The 15,208-nt window shown below is 49.3% G+C and overlaps 1 protein-coding gene and 1 non-coding gene across 2 annotated transcripts; one reads left to right on the top strand and one right to left on the bottom strand.

The window, feature by feature from the left end:
• Positions 1 to 432: 432 nt before the first annotated feature.
• Positions 433 to 1,492, bottom strand: LOC136685960 (uncharacterized). Its single transcript, XM_066659471.1, has 3 exons — positions 1,321 to 1,492; positions 907 to 1,236; positions 433 to 806 (listed from the first exon to the last, which is right to left on the bottom strand). Exons 1-3 carry the CDS (start codon positions 1,396 to 1,398, stop codon positions 561 to 563), a joined length of 654 nt encoding a protein of 217 aa, XP_066515568.1. The 5' UTR covers positions 1,399 to 1,492; the 3' UTR covers positions 433 to 560.
• Positions 1,493 to 10,891: 9,399 nt separating this feature from the next.
• On the top strand, positions 10,892 to 11,045 carry LOC136686016 (5.8S ribosomal RNA). Its single transcript, XR_010800266.1, has one exon. It is a non-coding gene; the product is annotated as a 5.8S ribosomal RNA (ribosomal RNA).
• The last annotated feature ends 4,163 nt before the right edge of the window (positions 11,046 to 15,208 follow it).

Below are 15,208 nucleotides of genomic sequence, written 5' to 3'. Positions count from 1 at the left end.
GATTTTAAAATATTCACAAGAACCAACCTCAGTAAAATAATAATAATAATAAAAAAATACACACTGACATCAGTTGAACAGGTGAAACAGGAAAACTTTTATTTAAAATTGGCAGAACTTGAAAAAACAGCAAACATCAATTAAATTGTAAAATACAAAAACATGAAGAACCATTAGCAAACACAGCATGAAGAATAATTTAAAACTATGAACACTATTAAACACAAAGCATGAAGAATAATTTAAAACTATGAACACTATTAAACACAAAGCATGAAGAATAATTTAAAACTATGAACACTATTAAACACAAAGCATGAAGAATAATTTAAAACTATGAATACTATTAAACACAAAGCATGAAGAATAATTTAAAACTACGAACACTATTAAATACAAAACATGAAGAATAATTTAAAACTATGAACACTATTAAACACAAAGCATGAAGAATAATTTAAAACTATGAACACTATTAAACACAAAGCATGAAGAATAATTTAAAACTACGAACACTATTAAATACAAAACATGAAGAATAATTTTAAACTATGTACAAATTAATACTGAAGGGCCCTCTTCACAGCTTTCCTAATTCGTTCGCTCTTTGATTTTTGTTGGGCAATATTGCGTAAACCGAGCCTACTTGGTGATGCGCCAGTCAATTTCAGTGGTGAAATCTTCTGTAGAATGATACGAGGGACATTCCGACGGGGCCTTTTCCCTCCTTTTTCCTGCTGCTCCTCCTCCTTTTCTGCCTGCTGCTCTGCCTGCTGCCCCCCCTCCTCCTCACAGCTTGTCATTTCCTAGGGGGAATAAACAAAAACAAAAACAAAAACAAAAAAAAAACAGTTATGAGACCGTGTTTTCATATTTTTACAAATAGCGCACCACAGTATAACATACCTCTTCAGATAAGCCACTTTCTTGGAATTTAACCTGTGACTCATCTTCACTTGTCGTCTCCTCCTCCTCCTCTTCCCGTCTCTGTCTCTTTCTGGGTTGTCTGCGTTGAGAACCCTTCTGTTTCCGTTTTCCAGTTTGCTTCTCAGCTGGTGTCCCCAACACAGGTGGCTCCACTTCAGGACCCTGTGAGATGGCTTCAAAGAGTTTCCTCCGTTCAGCAGCCTGTTCGACGTTCAGATTGAGGACATAAAATTTGTCTGCCGTGGAGACATCATGACACATAAACTGTGAGACTTTTGCACGTTCCTGAACTCCCAGGGTAGACCTAGCCTGGAAAAGATAATATATCAGGTTATTAGGTGAGAAAAAAAAGGTGGTGATATGATACTCCTGTTCACACAATGCATCACTTACATAGGTGGCGATGGCAGTTCTTAAATCTGTAACCTGCGGCTTGCCTGGAAGCTTCATTCTCTCCCAAGCAATTTGCATATACTGATTGAGATTTTTGCATGAGTTTGCTGTGGTGGTGCAAAAAAAGAATTTTGAAGGGCAAGGTCCCTTAAGCCTAAGACGGATTTTTAAATATTCTGTCATCCAGCTGTACTCTTCAGCTGTGACGAGGAGCTGGGCGAATCCGAATGCTTCATTTGTTTTGTGCGACTCAACCTGTTCAAATGATAAAGAACAAATAAACAACACATAAAATAAACAACAGAAGTGCTGAGGAAGTAATGACAATGATAGGAAATTAAAGAAAATGCTTATATTAATGAGGTACACCTCTTTGTTCTGGTCCGGTTTTGCCAGTGCCACCTCCTCCACTTGCAGGTTCTGATAGACCCCTGTCCTGTGTCCATAGATACAGGACAGGTAGGCCACGAAGTACCCGTAGAACAATCTTTGTAGTTTGATGGATCTTTTCTCCTTAAGAATCTCTGTGAACAAAAAGAGCAAAAAAAAAAATAATTAAACTTTGCATCATCAGTGTGGAAAAGTGCATTAAGCTAAATTAATATTGAAGCACCATTACCAAGAATTTGTGGGATCTCTTTTCTAGCCTCTTCCCTATACTTTATCAGCATAGCCTTGGAGATGGCAGAAGAGACTTTTTGGGTCTTCACCTTCATCTGGTGGACCACCACTGACCGTCTTTGCTTTTTCAAGATCCCCCGCAGCTCCCTTGTTAGATTCACCAGGGCGACGCGTTTAAGGCGGCACGTAGGAGGAGGTGTTTCTTTAATGTAGGCAATGAACTCGGCAACATTCTTGAGGTACATAAACTGGGTGCTTGCCACCATATTTTGCCTTGCCAGGCTGCTTACCCATCTGCAAAGCACAGGAATAAAAAAAAAAATAAAAAATACAAACACCAGTCACTTATACAGAAATTTCAACATTAGTGTGTAAATAGCAAAAATGGTCACATACTGTCTTATTTTGTTGGTGTTGTCAAGAAATTCGAATGTTGAAAGGTATGTCTGCCCTTGTGCCATATAACTCAGGAAACGTTGTATCCTGAAGACCTTGCTCCTGGCATTGTGTTTTAGCTTTTCTGTTGGATCCGCCCCCTCTTTATGATGCTGGTAGTTTTCCAACAGTTCATCTAAAGAAGGAATGCATAGAATAATCCACAGGTTAAACATGAAAAGAATTTACATCTGAATCTTATATTGCCACTCTTTTCTCCCTCTCTCATATATACTTACTAATTTGGGGGACGTGATCCAAGGAAGGTGGCAAATTATCTGGATCACCCAGTGGCACTTCCTCTGCTTCTTCGAATGTATCTTCGGTCCGTGAAGCTTCAAGCTGGGGAAAAAGTCATAAGAAATCATTAGACATAACAGACATTGGGTAAGAGTAGGCAAGTTGTCTGGCATTCAGTGTGGGTCATGCCAACTTACAACAGGCTCTTGCTTCTCGTGAGAACTGTGAGCTTTACTTCTAAACAGAATTTGCCTTTTGGATAGGCGCCTGTGCAGGAGCCTGTTCTGACATCTTAGCAGGTTTACTTGACCTGTTAAAGCAATGTTTTCCTCTGACATGTCACTTAGCTTCTTTTCCAAAATGTTTAGTGCCCCTGCCTTTGTTTTGCAAGAAGGATTCGGGCAGGTCTCCTCTTCTTCCTCCACGACATATGAACAATCTTCAGAAGCGGAACCGAGGCAGGCATCTGCAATTTCTTCCTGCCTCTCCTGTTCCTTTAGGTCAAGGTCTGACATCATTGGCACTTCAGGGTTTGATGCCCTCAGCTCAGCCAAATTTTTCAGAATTATTTTTCTTTTTACCTCAGCTATGAACTCCTTTTTTTTATCAATAGAGAGCTCGTGATGGGATTTCAGGTGGCGGTCGAGTCGGGACGTGTTCTGGTTACATCCTGGCACAGGGCATGTGCTAACCCTGACGTCCACCCTCCCTGACACCAACTTTAAAAGCAGCCATCTCTCCTTTTTATTTACTACGCCATGGGTGACTCTCAGGTGTTGACCTACAGCAGAGAGATACTTAGAGCAAATCGGGCACTCCTCAATTGGCATTTTGTGGGAACCTGAATCAGAAAGAGAAAAAAAAGAAAACATTAGAAACAAACAACAGCCATACAACACACTAAGCATGCCTTCTGTTAACACCGCAAGGTTTCCAGGCAGCTTAGGTTGCTGTAACGGAGGCCCTTAGGAACTAGAGCCAGACACCAGAGACTAGGAGCCCAGGGCCAGCCGCGAACGGATCGCTGCCTCCCAGTGTCCCCAGAATCTGGGCCTGTCTCCTAAGCATGCCTTCTGTTAACACCGCAAGGTTTCCAGGCAGCTTAGGTTGCTGTAACGGAGGCCCTTAGGAACTAGAGCCAGACACCAGAGACTAGGAGCCCAGGGCCAGCCGCGAACGGATCGCTGCCTCCCAGTGTCCCCAGAATCTGGGCCTGTCTCCTAAGCATGCCTTCTGTTAACACCGCAAGGTTTCCAGGCAGCTTAGGTTGCTGTAACGGAGGCCCTTAGGAACTAGAGCCAGACACCAGAGACTAGGAGCCCAGGGCCAGCCGCGAACGGATCGCTGCCTCCCAGTGTCCCCAGAATCTGGGCCTGTCTCCTAAGCATGCCTTCTGTTAACACCGCAAGGTTTCCAGGCAGCTTAGGTTCCTATAGGTTGGGGCCTACTCCAGCAAAGCTGGACCTAGGTCATAGAAGCCCAAAACGAACCTCTACAGCCTGCGCCTCACCTACCTGTTGCCAGGTAAGTTATACCAAGGGCTAGAGAGTGTGCAAGTATACAATACTTCACCTCCTGGTGGCCTTGGGCTGAGGTCCAAGGCAGCGGATACCTTTCTTACGATTCCGAAGGAATTTTCAGAAAGTTACCAAGCTTCTACTGCTTTGGCACTCAAGGGGGTTGCATACAAATAGTAAGTTATTTCCTTACCTTTACGATTAGGAAGACACTCACATGTAAGCACTCCCCCCTTTCTGGTTTGATGATGGCTCAATGAACCCTAAACCATTCTGTCTATACACTTTACAGTTAAGGTAACCAGCTTTCCATTTTTTGGAGGCAGAACATTCTTAATATGCAGAAGTTACCAACTTACCAATGCAGAAAACTACATGTTTCTAGAGGCTTCTGTTTTTAATATGTTGACCTTTAAAAATAACTATTCCTGAGTAAGATAATGTATGTAAGTTCCTAGAATGCACCACAAGGTAAACAACCACGCACGTGTTTGTGTGTCAGAGAGAGATCGTGAGAGAGAAAGAGATCGCTAGAGAGATCGCGAGGTAAACAAAGGTGTACGCACGTGTACATGGCTGTGGGAGTGGTCACTAGAGAGATCGTGAGTTTAAAACACATGGTGGGAGAGATCGCGAGGTAAACAAAGGTGTACGCACGTGTACATGGCTGTGGGAGTGGTCACTAGAGAGATCGTGAGTTTAAAACACATGGTGGGAGAGATCGCGAGGTAAACAAAGGTATACGCACATGTACATGGCTGTGGGAGTGGTCACTAGAGAGATCGTGAGTTTAAAACACATTGCGGGAGAGATCGCGAGGTAAACAAAGGTATAGGCACGTGTACATGGCTGTGGGAGTGGTCACTAGAGAGATCGCGAGTTTAAAACACATGGCGGGAGAGATCGCGAGGTAAACAAAGGTGTACGCACGTGTACATGGCTGTGGGAGTGGTCACTAGAGAGATCGTGAGTTTAAAACACATGGTGGGAGAGATCGCGAGGTAAACAAAGGTATACGCACATGTACATGGCTGTGGGAGTGGTCACTAGAGAGATCGTGAGTTTAAAACACATTGCGGGAGAGATCGCGAGGTAAACAACGGTATACGCACGTGTACATGGCTGTGGGAGTGGTCACTAGAGAGATCGCGAGTTTAAAACACATGGCGGGAGAGATCGCGAGGTAAACAAAGGTGTACGCACGTGTACATGGCTGTGGGAGTGGTCACTAGAGAGATCGTGAGTTTAAAACACATGGTGGGAGAGATCGCGAGGTAAACAAAGGTATACGCACATGTACATGGCTGTGGGAGTGGTCACTAGAGAGATCGTGAGTTTAAAACACATTGCGGGAGAGATCGCGAGGTAAACAAAGGTGTACGCACGTGTACATGGCTGTGGGAGTGGTCACTAGAGAGATCGTGAGTTTAAAACACATGGTGGGAGAGATCGCGAGGTAAACAAAGGTATACGCACATGTACATGGCTGTGGGAGTGGTCACTAGAGAGATCGTGAGTTTAAAACACATTGCGGGAGAGATCGCGAGGTAAACAAAGGTATAGGCACGTGTACATGGCTGTGGGAGTGGTCACTAGAGAGATCGTGAGTTTAAAACACATGGTGGGAGAGATCGCGAGGTAAACAACGGTCACTAGACCATATACGCACGCGTTTCTGTGTGTCAGAAAGATCGCGCGAGTAAACAAATACACGAGTGTTTCTCTCTGTGTGTGTGTGTGTGTGTGTGTGTGTGTGTGTGTGTGTGTGTGAGAGAGAGAGAGAGAGAGAGAGAGAGAGATCGTGTGTGTGTGTGTGTGTGTGTGTGAGAGAGAGAGAGATCGTGTGTGTGTGTGTGTGTGTGTGTGTGTGTGTGTGTGAGTCACATAAGCACTTTATATCTGAATTGTGATCCCACTTGTAATAAATGTGACATAAGCACTATATATCTGAATTGGGATCCCACTTGTAATAAATGTGACATAAGCACTATATATCTGAATTGGGATCCCACTTGTAATAAATGTGTCATAAGCACTATATATCTGAATTGTTATCCCACTTGTAATAAATGTGACATAAGCACTATATATCTGAATTGTGATCCCACTAGCAGTATATCTCACATAAGCACTATATATCTGAATTGGGATCCCACTTGTAATATATGTGACATAAACATTATATATCTGAATTGGGATCCCACTTGTAATATATGTGACATAAGCATTATATATCTGAATTGGGATCCCACTTGTAATATATGTGACATAAGCATTATATATCTGAATTGGGATCCCACTAGCAGTATATCTCACATAAGCACTATATATCTGAATTGGGATCCCACTAGCAGTAAATCTCACATAAGCAATATATATCTGAATTGGGATCCCACTAGCAGTATATCTCACATAAGCACTATATATCTGAAATGGGATCCCACTTGTAATATATGTGACATAAGCATTATATATCTGAATTGGGATGTCCAGAAACTGGGTTTGTGGGGATCTGCCGTCTTTGCGGCGTCGACTATCGGCCCATCTGAGACCCCTGAACAACATATCGAAGGGCCGTGACACTGCGACCTTTTCCAGTATAGGAAAAAAATTTAAATAGTTCCAGAAAAATCCACTCTGACTCGTCAGTTAGGCCTCTGTCCCCATTCAAATGTGCACACAGAATAATGAAATGTTTTTAGTGATTTTTCATAGAAAACAATATCCTAGGCTTACGAAACTTCACACATCATCTAATGGAGTGTCCATCATAAACATATTGCAATTAGGGGTCAATCGGACCCTTCTAAGGGGTGTCCAATTCCCATATATGACCATTGAATGGGAATATATTGGAAGTGGGATGTCCAGAAACTGGGTTTGTGGGGGTCTACCGAACTTGCGGCGTCGAGTGCTGGCACATCTGGGCCCCCAGAACAACATATCAAAAGGCCGAGACACTGTGACCTTGTCTAGTATGAAAAAAAAAATCTGAAAGTTTATTCCCTGAAAATTCCACTCCATGTGTCAGTTAGGCCTTTGTTTTTTTTCAAATCTTTTTAAGGATTTTTCATAGAAAATAGTAACCTAGGCTTACGAAATTTCACACACCATCTCATGGAGTGTCCATCATAAACATATTGCGATTTGGGGTCATTCGGACCTTCCTAAGGAGTGTCCAATTGCCATATATGACCTTTGAATGGGAATATATTGGAAGTGGGATGTCCAGAAATTGGCCTTGGAGGGGTCTGTCGACCTCATCTCTTCGACTGCGGACCCTTCTCGGACCCTCAAACAACATATCGAAGGGCCGTGACACTGCGACCTTTCCTTGTATAGGAAAAAAATTTAAATAGTTCCAGAAAAATGCCCTCTGACTCTTCAGTTAGGCCTCTGTCCCCATTCAAAAGTGCACACAGGACAATGAAATGTTTTTAGGGATTTTCATAGAAAACATCAACCTAGGCTTACGAAATTTTACACACCATCTAATGGAGTGTCCATCATAAACATATTGCTATTCGGGGTCTTTCGGACCCTTCTAAGGAGTGTCCAATTGCCATATATGAGTTTTGAATGGGGATATATTGGAAGTGGGATGTCCAGAAATTGGCCTTGGGGGGTCTGTCGACCTCACCTCTTACACTGCGGACCCTTCTCGGACCCTCGAACAACATATCGAAAGGCCGTGACACTGCGACCTTTCCTTGTATAGGAAAAAAATTTAAATAGTTCCAGAAAAATGCCCTCTGACTCTTCAGTTAGGCCTCTGTCCCCATTCAAAAGTGCACACAGGACAATGAAATGTTTTTAGGGATTTTTCATAGAAAACATCAACCTAGGCTTACGAAATTTTACACACCATCTAATGGAGTGTCCATCATAAACATATTGCGATTCGGGGTCTTTCGGACCCTTCTAAGGAGTGTCCAATTGCCATATATGAGTTTTGAATGGGGATATATTGGAAGTGGGATGTCATGAAACTGGGTTTGCGGGGGTCTGCCGACATAGCGCCGTCGAGTGCTGGCTCTTCTGGGACCCCAGAACAACATATCGAAGGGCCGGGTCCCTGTGACCTTGCCTAGTGTGGAAAAAAAAATCAGCAAATTTATTCTGGAAAATTCCTCTCCATGTGTCAGTTAGGCCCCTCTCCCCATTCAAATGTGTGCACAGAACAATCAAATCTTTTTAGGGATTTTTCATAGAAAACAACACCCTAGGCTTACGAAACTTCACACACCATCTAATGGAGTATCCATCATAAACATATTGCGATTTGGGGTCTTTCGGACCCTTCTAAGGAGTGTCCAATTGCCATATATGAGTTTTGAATGGGGATATATTGGAAGTGGGATGTCATGAAACTGGGTTTGCGGGGGTCTGCCAACATAGCGCCGTCGAGTGCTGGCCCTTCTGGGCCCCCAGAACAACATATCGAAAGGCCAGGTCCCTGTGATCTTGCCTAGTATGGAAAAAAAAATCAGCAAATTTATTCTGGAAAATTCCGTTCCATGTGCCAGTTAGGCCTCTGTCCCCATTCAAATGTGTGCACAGAACAATGAAATGTTTTTAGGGATTTTTCATAGAAAACAACACCCTAGGCTTACGAAACTTCACACACCATCTAATGGAGTGTCCATCATAATCATATTGCGATTCGGGGTCATTCGGACCTTTCTAAGGAGTGTCCAATTGCCATATATGAGTTTTGAATGGGGATATATTGGAAGTGGGATGTCCAGAAACTGGGTTTGCGGGGGTCTGCCGACTTAGCGCCGTCGACTGCTGGCCCTTCTGTGCCCCCAGAACAACATATCGAAGGGCCAGGTCTCTGTGACCTTGGCTTGTATGGAAAAAAAAAATCAACAAATTTATTCCGGAAAATTCCGTTCCATGTGTCAGTTCGGCCTCTGTTTTTTATTCAAATGTGTGTGCAAGACAAAGGAACAGTTTTAGGGCTATTTTTATAGAAAACAACACACTACGCTATCTCCATTGCACACACTGTCTCATGGGGTGTCCATGATAAACATATTGCAATTTGGGGTCAATCGGACCCTTCTAAGGATTGTCCACAACATACAAATGGTAATTGGACAAGCATCCCATTTCCAATATATTTGACACAACACAAATATATGCATATATGGTAATTGAACGAACATCCCATTTGCAATATAAATGACAGAGTGTCAAATTGCAATATACTGAGTGCAAGTCAAATATATTGGAATTGGGATGTTGACAATACATAAAAAAGAGTTATCAATATTCATATGTTTTCATGGGCAGAATATGTGAATTGGGATGCCATATGCTCCAAATGGGACAAGAAAGGTTTATTGTAAAAAAAAAAACAGAAATTTTAATATGAAATGACATCATAAGTGGCAAAGCCATGTTGTACATGTGATTTGGACCTTTTTACGCTCTTTCTGGACCCTTGGACCCTCCCCCAAGCTTTGGGCTGGACTGTTGGGAGGTCAAAGTTGAATGCATCCCATTTGCAATATATATGACACTGTTGAATATATTGGAAGTTGGAGAGTGTAGGTTTTTCCATTCAGAAAGCCAATCAGAGACAAGTGACACATCATAAAAGGAGGGGCCCGACGTTCTGAATGTATAGATGGTGCAACAGTGCCTCTAGTGCTGTCCAAATCGCGGATTTAGCCGCGGGTAGCAAATCGGAAAGAGTTATCACTCAGTGTCCGAATGGTCATGCTTTATACGGCATTTTGGATCCAAAACCGGCATACAATCCAACTGTGGTCATAAGTGTCCAATGGCAATATATTTGAATGGGCCTTTGTCCAAAAAGTGTATAGTGGGGCTAACTTTCATCGTCGGCCGACGTGAGTCTCTCCCCCTCCGGGTGGGTGGACGTAGCGAGCCGGCTTCGGAACTCGGGGTTATGCGAGGACCGCCTTAGGTGCATAGGTACCCCGGTCCGCCCCCCCCGTTCGCGGGGGGAAGAGTGGCGCCGGAGCCGCCCGCCGGGTCATTAAACCCAAAAAACAATTGATCGTTGAAGGCTTGATTGTGCGTGCGCGAGTCAAAGGGGCTTACTCACCCCCAGGGCGTTGGCCGGTGCTCGCCGGCCTTGGTGGGATCTCCCTGAACCCATCCCCCCGGCACAGGGGGTGGTGGTGGACGGGAGCGTACCGCCGGGCGAAACTCTTTCCCCTCACGGGGTTAGAGCGGAGCTTAAGAGCGCATGCAAATACCCCGATGTTGGCTTCGCAGAGACGGACCGTATAATAGTCTAAGGCCGGTGCGCGAGTTGAAGGGGCCTCACGAACCCCGGATGCGTTTAAACACCCGAAGGAGACGGCCGGTGCCCGCCGGTCCTGACTAGGTGGGATCTACCCAGCGCCTTCCCCTAAGCGGGGACTTGGGAGCGTACCACCGGGCCTCGCTCATACCCTCCGGGGTGGAGAGCTTGGCTTTGAGCGCACGCCTGAATGCCTTAGACCGGGACCCGTAACGCAGCGAACCAAACCCTGGGCCTCGCCGGGAACGGCGGGTGCCTAGACCCCGGTCTCCTAAACCACGTAAGTCTCGGGCACCTACTCGGGCGATCGTCCCCCGGGCCGTAACTCCTCAGTCCGGTGGTGACGCCCAGGTTCAATGACCTTCCCCCCTGCACGGGGGGGAAGGCACCCGGCTTGAAATATATTGGCAAAAATTGTCTCTTGTTCGAATGGCTTCCTTCGCCCGGCCTGTAACGGGCCGGGCACAAACCCAAATACGACTCTTAGCGGTGGATCACTCGGCTCGTGCTTCGATGAAGAACGCAGCCATCTGCGTTAACTAATGTGAATTGCAGGACACAGATCATCGAAATTTCGAACGCATATTGCGGCCGTGGGGGTCCATCCCGCGGCCACGCCTGTCTGAGGGTCGCTTTACCCATCGATCGGTCTCCGCGCCCCCGCTGAGAGAGAGAGACCGCGGCTGGAAGCTCGCAGGGCCTGAAAACGGCCCTTCGTCTTCCCAAACGAAGACTCGGTTCCGAGCCAGTCCACGCGGCCCGTGTTGCGAGAGAGCTCCGTACAGGGAACGGAGGGAGAGCCGAGTATGTCCGGGTCCATGTCCGTTACGGTCTCTCCCCAAGTCCCGAGCGGGGCTCCGCGCAGTCGGACGCGGGGTGGCGAGCGCCGATTTTTAACCAGCGAGCGGGCGGGCGAGTGGCCGGGGTGGGGGGGAGGGTGTCGCGGAGTTCGGTCTCGTGCCGGGCTCTCGCCCCTCGCCCCTAGCCTTCGGCCCTCCGCCCTCGCCCCCACATAAGAAACCTCTGTGTGCGGCCTCAGATCAGACGAGACGACCCGCTGAACTTAAGCATATCAGTAAGCGGAGGAAAAGAAACTAACAAGGATTCCCTTAGTAGCGGCGAGCGAACAGGGAAGAGCCCAGCGCTGAATCCCACTTTCCCCTGACCGGGGTTGGCCGGGAAATGTAGCGTACAGAAGTCCGTAAGATCCGTCTCGGTGCGGACGCGGGACCAAGTCCTCGCAAACGTGGCTTCTTCCCATAGACGGTGAAAGCCCGGTAGCGAGTCCCGCGTTCCCGCCCGGGTAGGTCGGGCTTCTCGGAGTCGGGTTGCTTGGGAATGCAGCCCAAAGCGGGTGGTAAACTCCATCTAAGGCTAAATACCGGCACGAGACCGATAGCGAACCGAGTACCGTGAGGGAAAGTTGAAAAAGGACTTTGAAGAGAGAGTTCAACAGAGCGTGAGACCGTTGAGAGGTAAACGTACGGGGACCGAGAAGACTGCCCCGGGGGATTCAGCCGGGCGGACGGCCCCGCGCTCGTCGGGTTCCGAGGCCGGGGGTGCGAGCGTATCCGGGCGAGAGGGGTGGGGTGCCGACTCCACCGCTCCCCGCTTCGGCTCTGCGCTTCGCCTCTGGACTTCGGGCCTGTCGGGCGTACGGAGGTCCGGCCCCGCCCGGTGTACTTTCCCCGCGTGGTGGTGAGTCGCGACCGGCTCCGGTTAGGCTTGGAAGGGCCCGAGGGTGAAGGTAGGTCCGTCCGGAGAAGGGAGCCCCACGCGGCCCCCGGACACGGGCGTTCCGCTACAGCCCCTCGCTCCGACTTCGCCGATAACGCCGGGGCCGCGGAGCAATGTCCTTTCCGCGTTCTCCCCTCCTCCTCCGGGATGGGGATGGGGGCCCCCCCCGATCGTTCGGTCGAAGCGGGCCGGCTGGGCTGTCCTCAGCCCCGGGCTAGGCCCGCTACGGCGATGCGGGGGGCGATCCAGGCCCACAGCACCCGAAAGCCTAAGGTCAGCGGCTAAGTTCGGACCCCGAACGACCCGTCTTGAAACACGGACCAAGGAGTCTAACGCGTATGCGAGTCGAAGGGACCAGAACCCCCGGAGGCGCAACGAAGGTGAAGGCCGGCGCAACGAAGGTGAAGGCCGGCGCGCGTCGGCTGAGGTGGGATCCGTCCTAACCCTCCGAGGGGGCGGGCGGCGCACCACCGGCCTGCTCTTCCCACGTGCGGAGAGCGGAGCCAGAGCATACGCGGTGGTACCCGAAAGATGGTGAACTATGCCTGGGCAGGGCGAAGCCAGGGGAAACCCTGAGTGGAGGCCCGCAGCGGTCCTGACGTGCAAATCGGTCGTCCGACCTGGGTATAGGGGCGAAAGACTAATCGAACCATCTAGTAGCTGGTTCCCTCCGAAGTTTCCCTCAGGATAGCCGGCGCCGAAACTTCAAGTTTTATCCGGTAAAGAAATGACTGGAGGCCGCGGGGCCGAAACGGGCCTCGCCCTACTCTCAAACTTTAAATGGGTAAGAGGCCCGGCTCGCAGGCTTGGAGCCGGGCATGGAATTGACGGTGCCGAGTGGGCCACTTTTGGTAAGCAGAACTGGTGCTGCGGGATGAACCGAACGCGCGGGTTAAGGCGCCCGACGCAGACGCTCATCAGACCCCAAGAAAGGTGTCGGTTGATATAGACAGCGGGGCGGTGGCCATGGAAGTCGGCATCCGCTAAGGAGTGTGTAACAACTCACCTGCCGAATCAACTGGCCCTGAAAATGGATGGCGCTGGAGCGTCGGGCCCATACCCGGCCGTCGCTGGCGGTACTTGTCTCCCACCCCCCCAAAAGCCAGCGAGAATGAGAGAGAACCGAGACTCATGGGACCGTATGCCGCGACGAGTAGGAGGGGCGCCGCGGTGGCGCAGAAGCCTTTGGCGCGAGCCTGGGTCGAGCCGCCGCGGGTGCAGATCTTGGTGGTAGTAGCAAATATTCAGATGAGAACTTTGAAGGCCGAAGTGGAGAAGGGTTCCACGCCGACAGCGCTTGGCCGTGGGTTAGTCGGTCCTAAGGGATAGGCGAGCGCCGTTCGGAAAATGCTGGGGCGATGGTCTCGTCTGCCTCGCGCTGACCGAAAGGGGATCGGGCCAATATCCCCGTACCTGGGATTGGTGGAGATCGAGCCGCCGAGAGGCGCTCCCGTGGCGGTAACGCAAACGAACCCGGAGACGCCGGTGGGGACCCCGGGGAGGATTCTCTCTCCTTGCTAAAGAGCTGGAGCGCCCTGGAATGGGTTCGACCCTGAGATAGGGGCTCAACGCTCTGAAAGGCTCTGAAAGGTTCAGACGCCTCTAATCCTGTGGGCATATGGTTTCTCAGCCTGGTGCCGTCGGGATATTAGGGAGGCATTAAATCAGACGTAAGTTTGGGTAACAGCGATGCGAAACGCTATGCCCAAGGGCGTGGCTTCCCGATGGGCTTGAAATAATGGGAATGTCCGCTCTGCTTCCCTGGATGTGTTCAAAACCTAAGTCGAGACATCCGTAGACCCCGTTGATGCGAATTCCATGCCCGAGGAGTGACGCCCTCTGGGCTAAGGGTGGTGGTAAGACCGGCCCCACTCTCTGGAGGTCTAAACTGACTTCCATGGACCCCGGTGATGCGAATTTCATGCCCGAGGAGTGGTGCCCTCTGGGCTAAGAGTGGTGGTAAGCCCGGCCCCCCCTCTGGAGGTTTCCAAAACCTAAGTCGAGACTTCCATGGACCCTGGTTATCCGAATTTCATGCCCGAGGAGTGACGCCCTCTGGGCTAAGGGTGGTGGTAAGCCCGGCCCCCCCTCTCTGGAGGTCTAAAATGACTTCCATGGACCCCGGTGAAGCGAATTTCATGCCCGAGGAGTGACGCCCTCTGGGCTTAGGGTGGTGGTAATCCTGGCCCCCCCTCTGGAGGTCTCCAAAACCTAAGTCGAGACTTCCATGGACCCCGGTTATCCGAATTTCATGCCCGAGGAGTGATGCCCTCTGGGCTAAGGGTGGTGGTAAGTGCAGCCCCCCCTCTCTGGAGGTCTAAAATGACTTCCATGGACCCCGGTGAAGCGATTTTCATGCCCGAGGAGTGACACCCTCTGGGCTTAGGGTGGTGGTAAGCCCGGCCCCCCCTCTGGAGGTTTCCAAAACCTAAGTCGAGACTTCCATGGACCCCGGTGATGTGAATTTAAAGCTCGAGGAGTGGTGCCCTCTGGGCTAAGGGTGGTGGTAAGCCCGGCCCCCCCTCTCTGGAGGTCTAGATTGACTTCCATGGACCCCGGTGGTGCGAATTTAAAGCCCGAGGAGTGGTGCCCTCTGGGCTAAGGGTGGTGGTAAGCCCGGCCCCCCCTCTGGAGGTTTCCAAAACCTAAGTCAAGACTTCCATGGACCCCGGTGAAGCGAATTTCATGCCCGAGGAGTGGTGCCCTCTGGGCTAAGGGTGGTGGTAAGACCGGCCCCACTCTCTGGAGGTCTAAACTGACTTCCATGGACCCCGGTGATGCGAATACACAAGCCCGAGGAGTGGCACACCTCTGGGCTAAGGGGATGGTTTGGGTTGCCTCCCCTCTGGAGGTCTAAAATGACTTCCATAGACCCCGGCGAAGTGAATTTAAAGCCCGAGGAGGTGCACACCTCCGGGCTAAGGGGATGGTTAGGGTGGCCTCCCCTCTGGATGTCTAAAATGACTTCCATGGACCCCGGTGATGCGAATTTAATGCCCAAGGACTGGCACCCCTCTGGGCTAAGGGTGGTGGTTAATCCGGGCCCCCCCTCTGGATG

This window comes from Hoplias malabaricus, unplaced genomic scaffold (genome assembly GCF_029633855.1).
Source record: "Hoplias malabaricus isolate fHopMal1 unplaced genomic scaffold, fHopMal1.hap1 H_1, whole genome shotgun sequence".
Lineage (NCBI taxonomy): Eukaryota > Metazoa > Chordata > Actinopteri > Characiformes > Erythrinidae > Hoplias > Hoplias malabaricus.
This window is presented reverse-complemented; position numbering and strand designations above follow the sequence as displayed.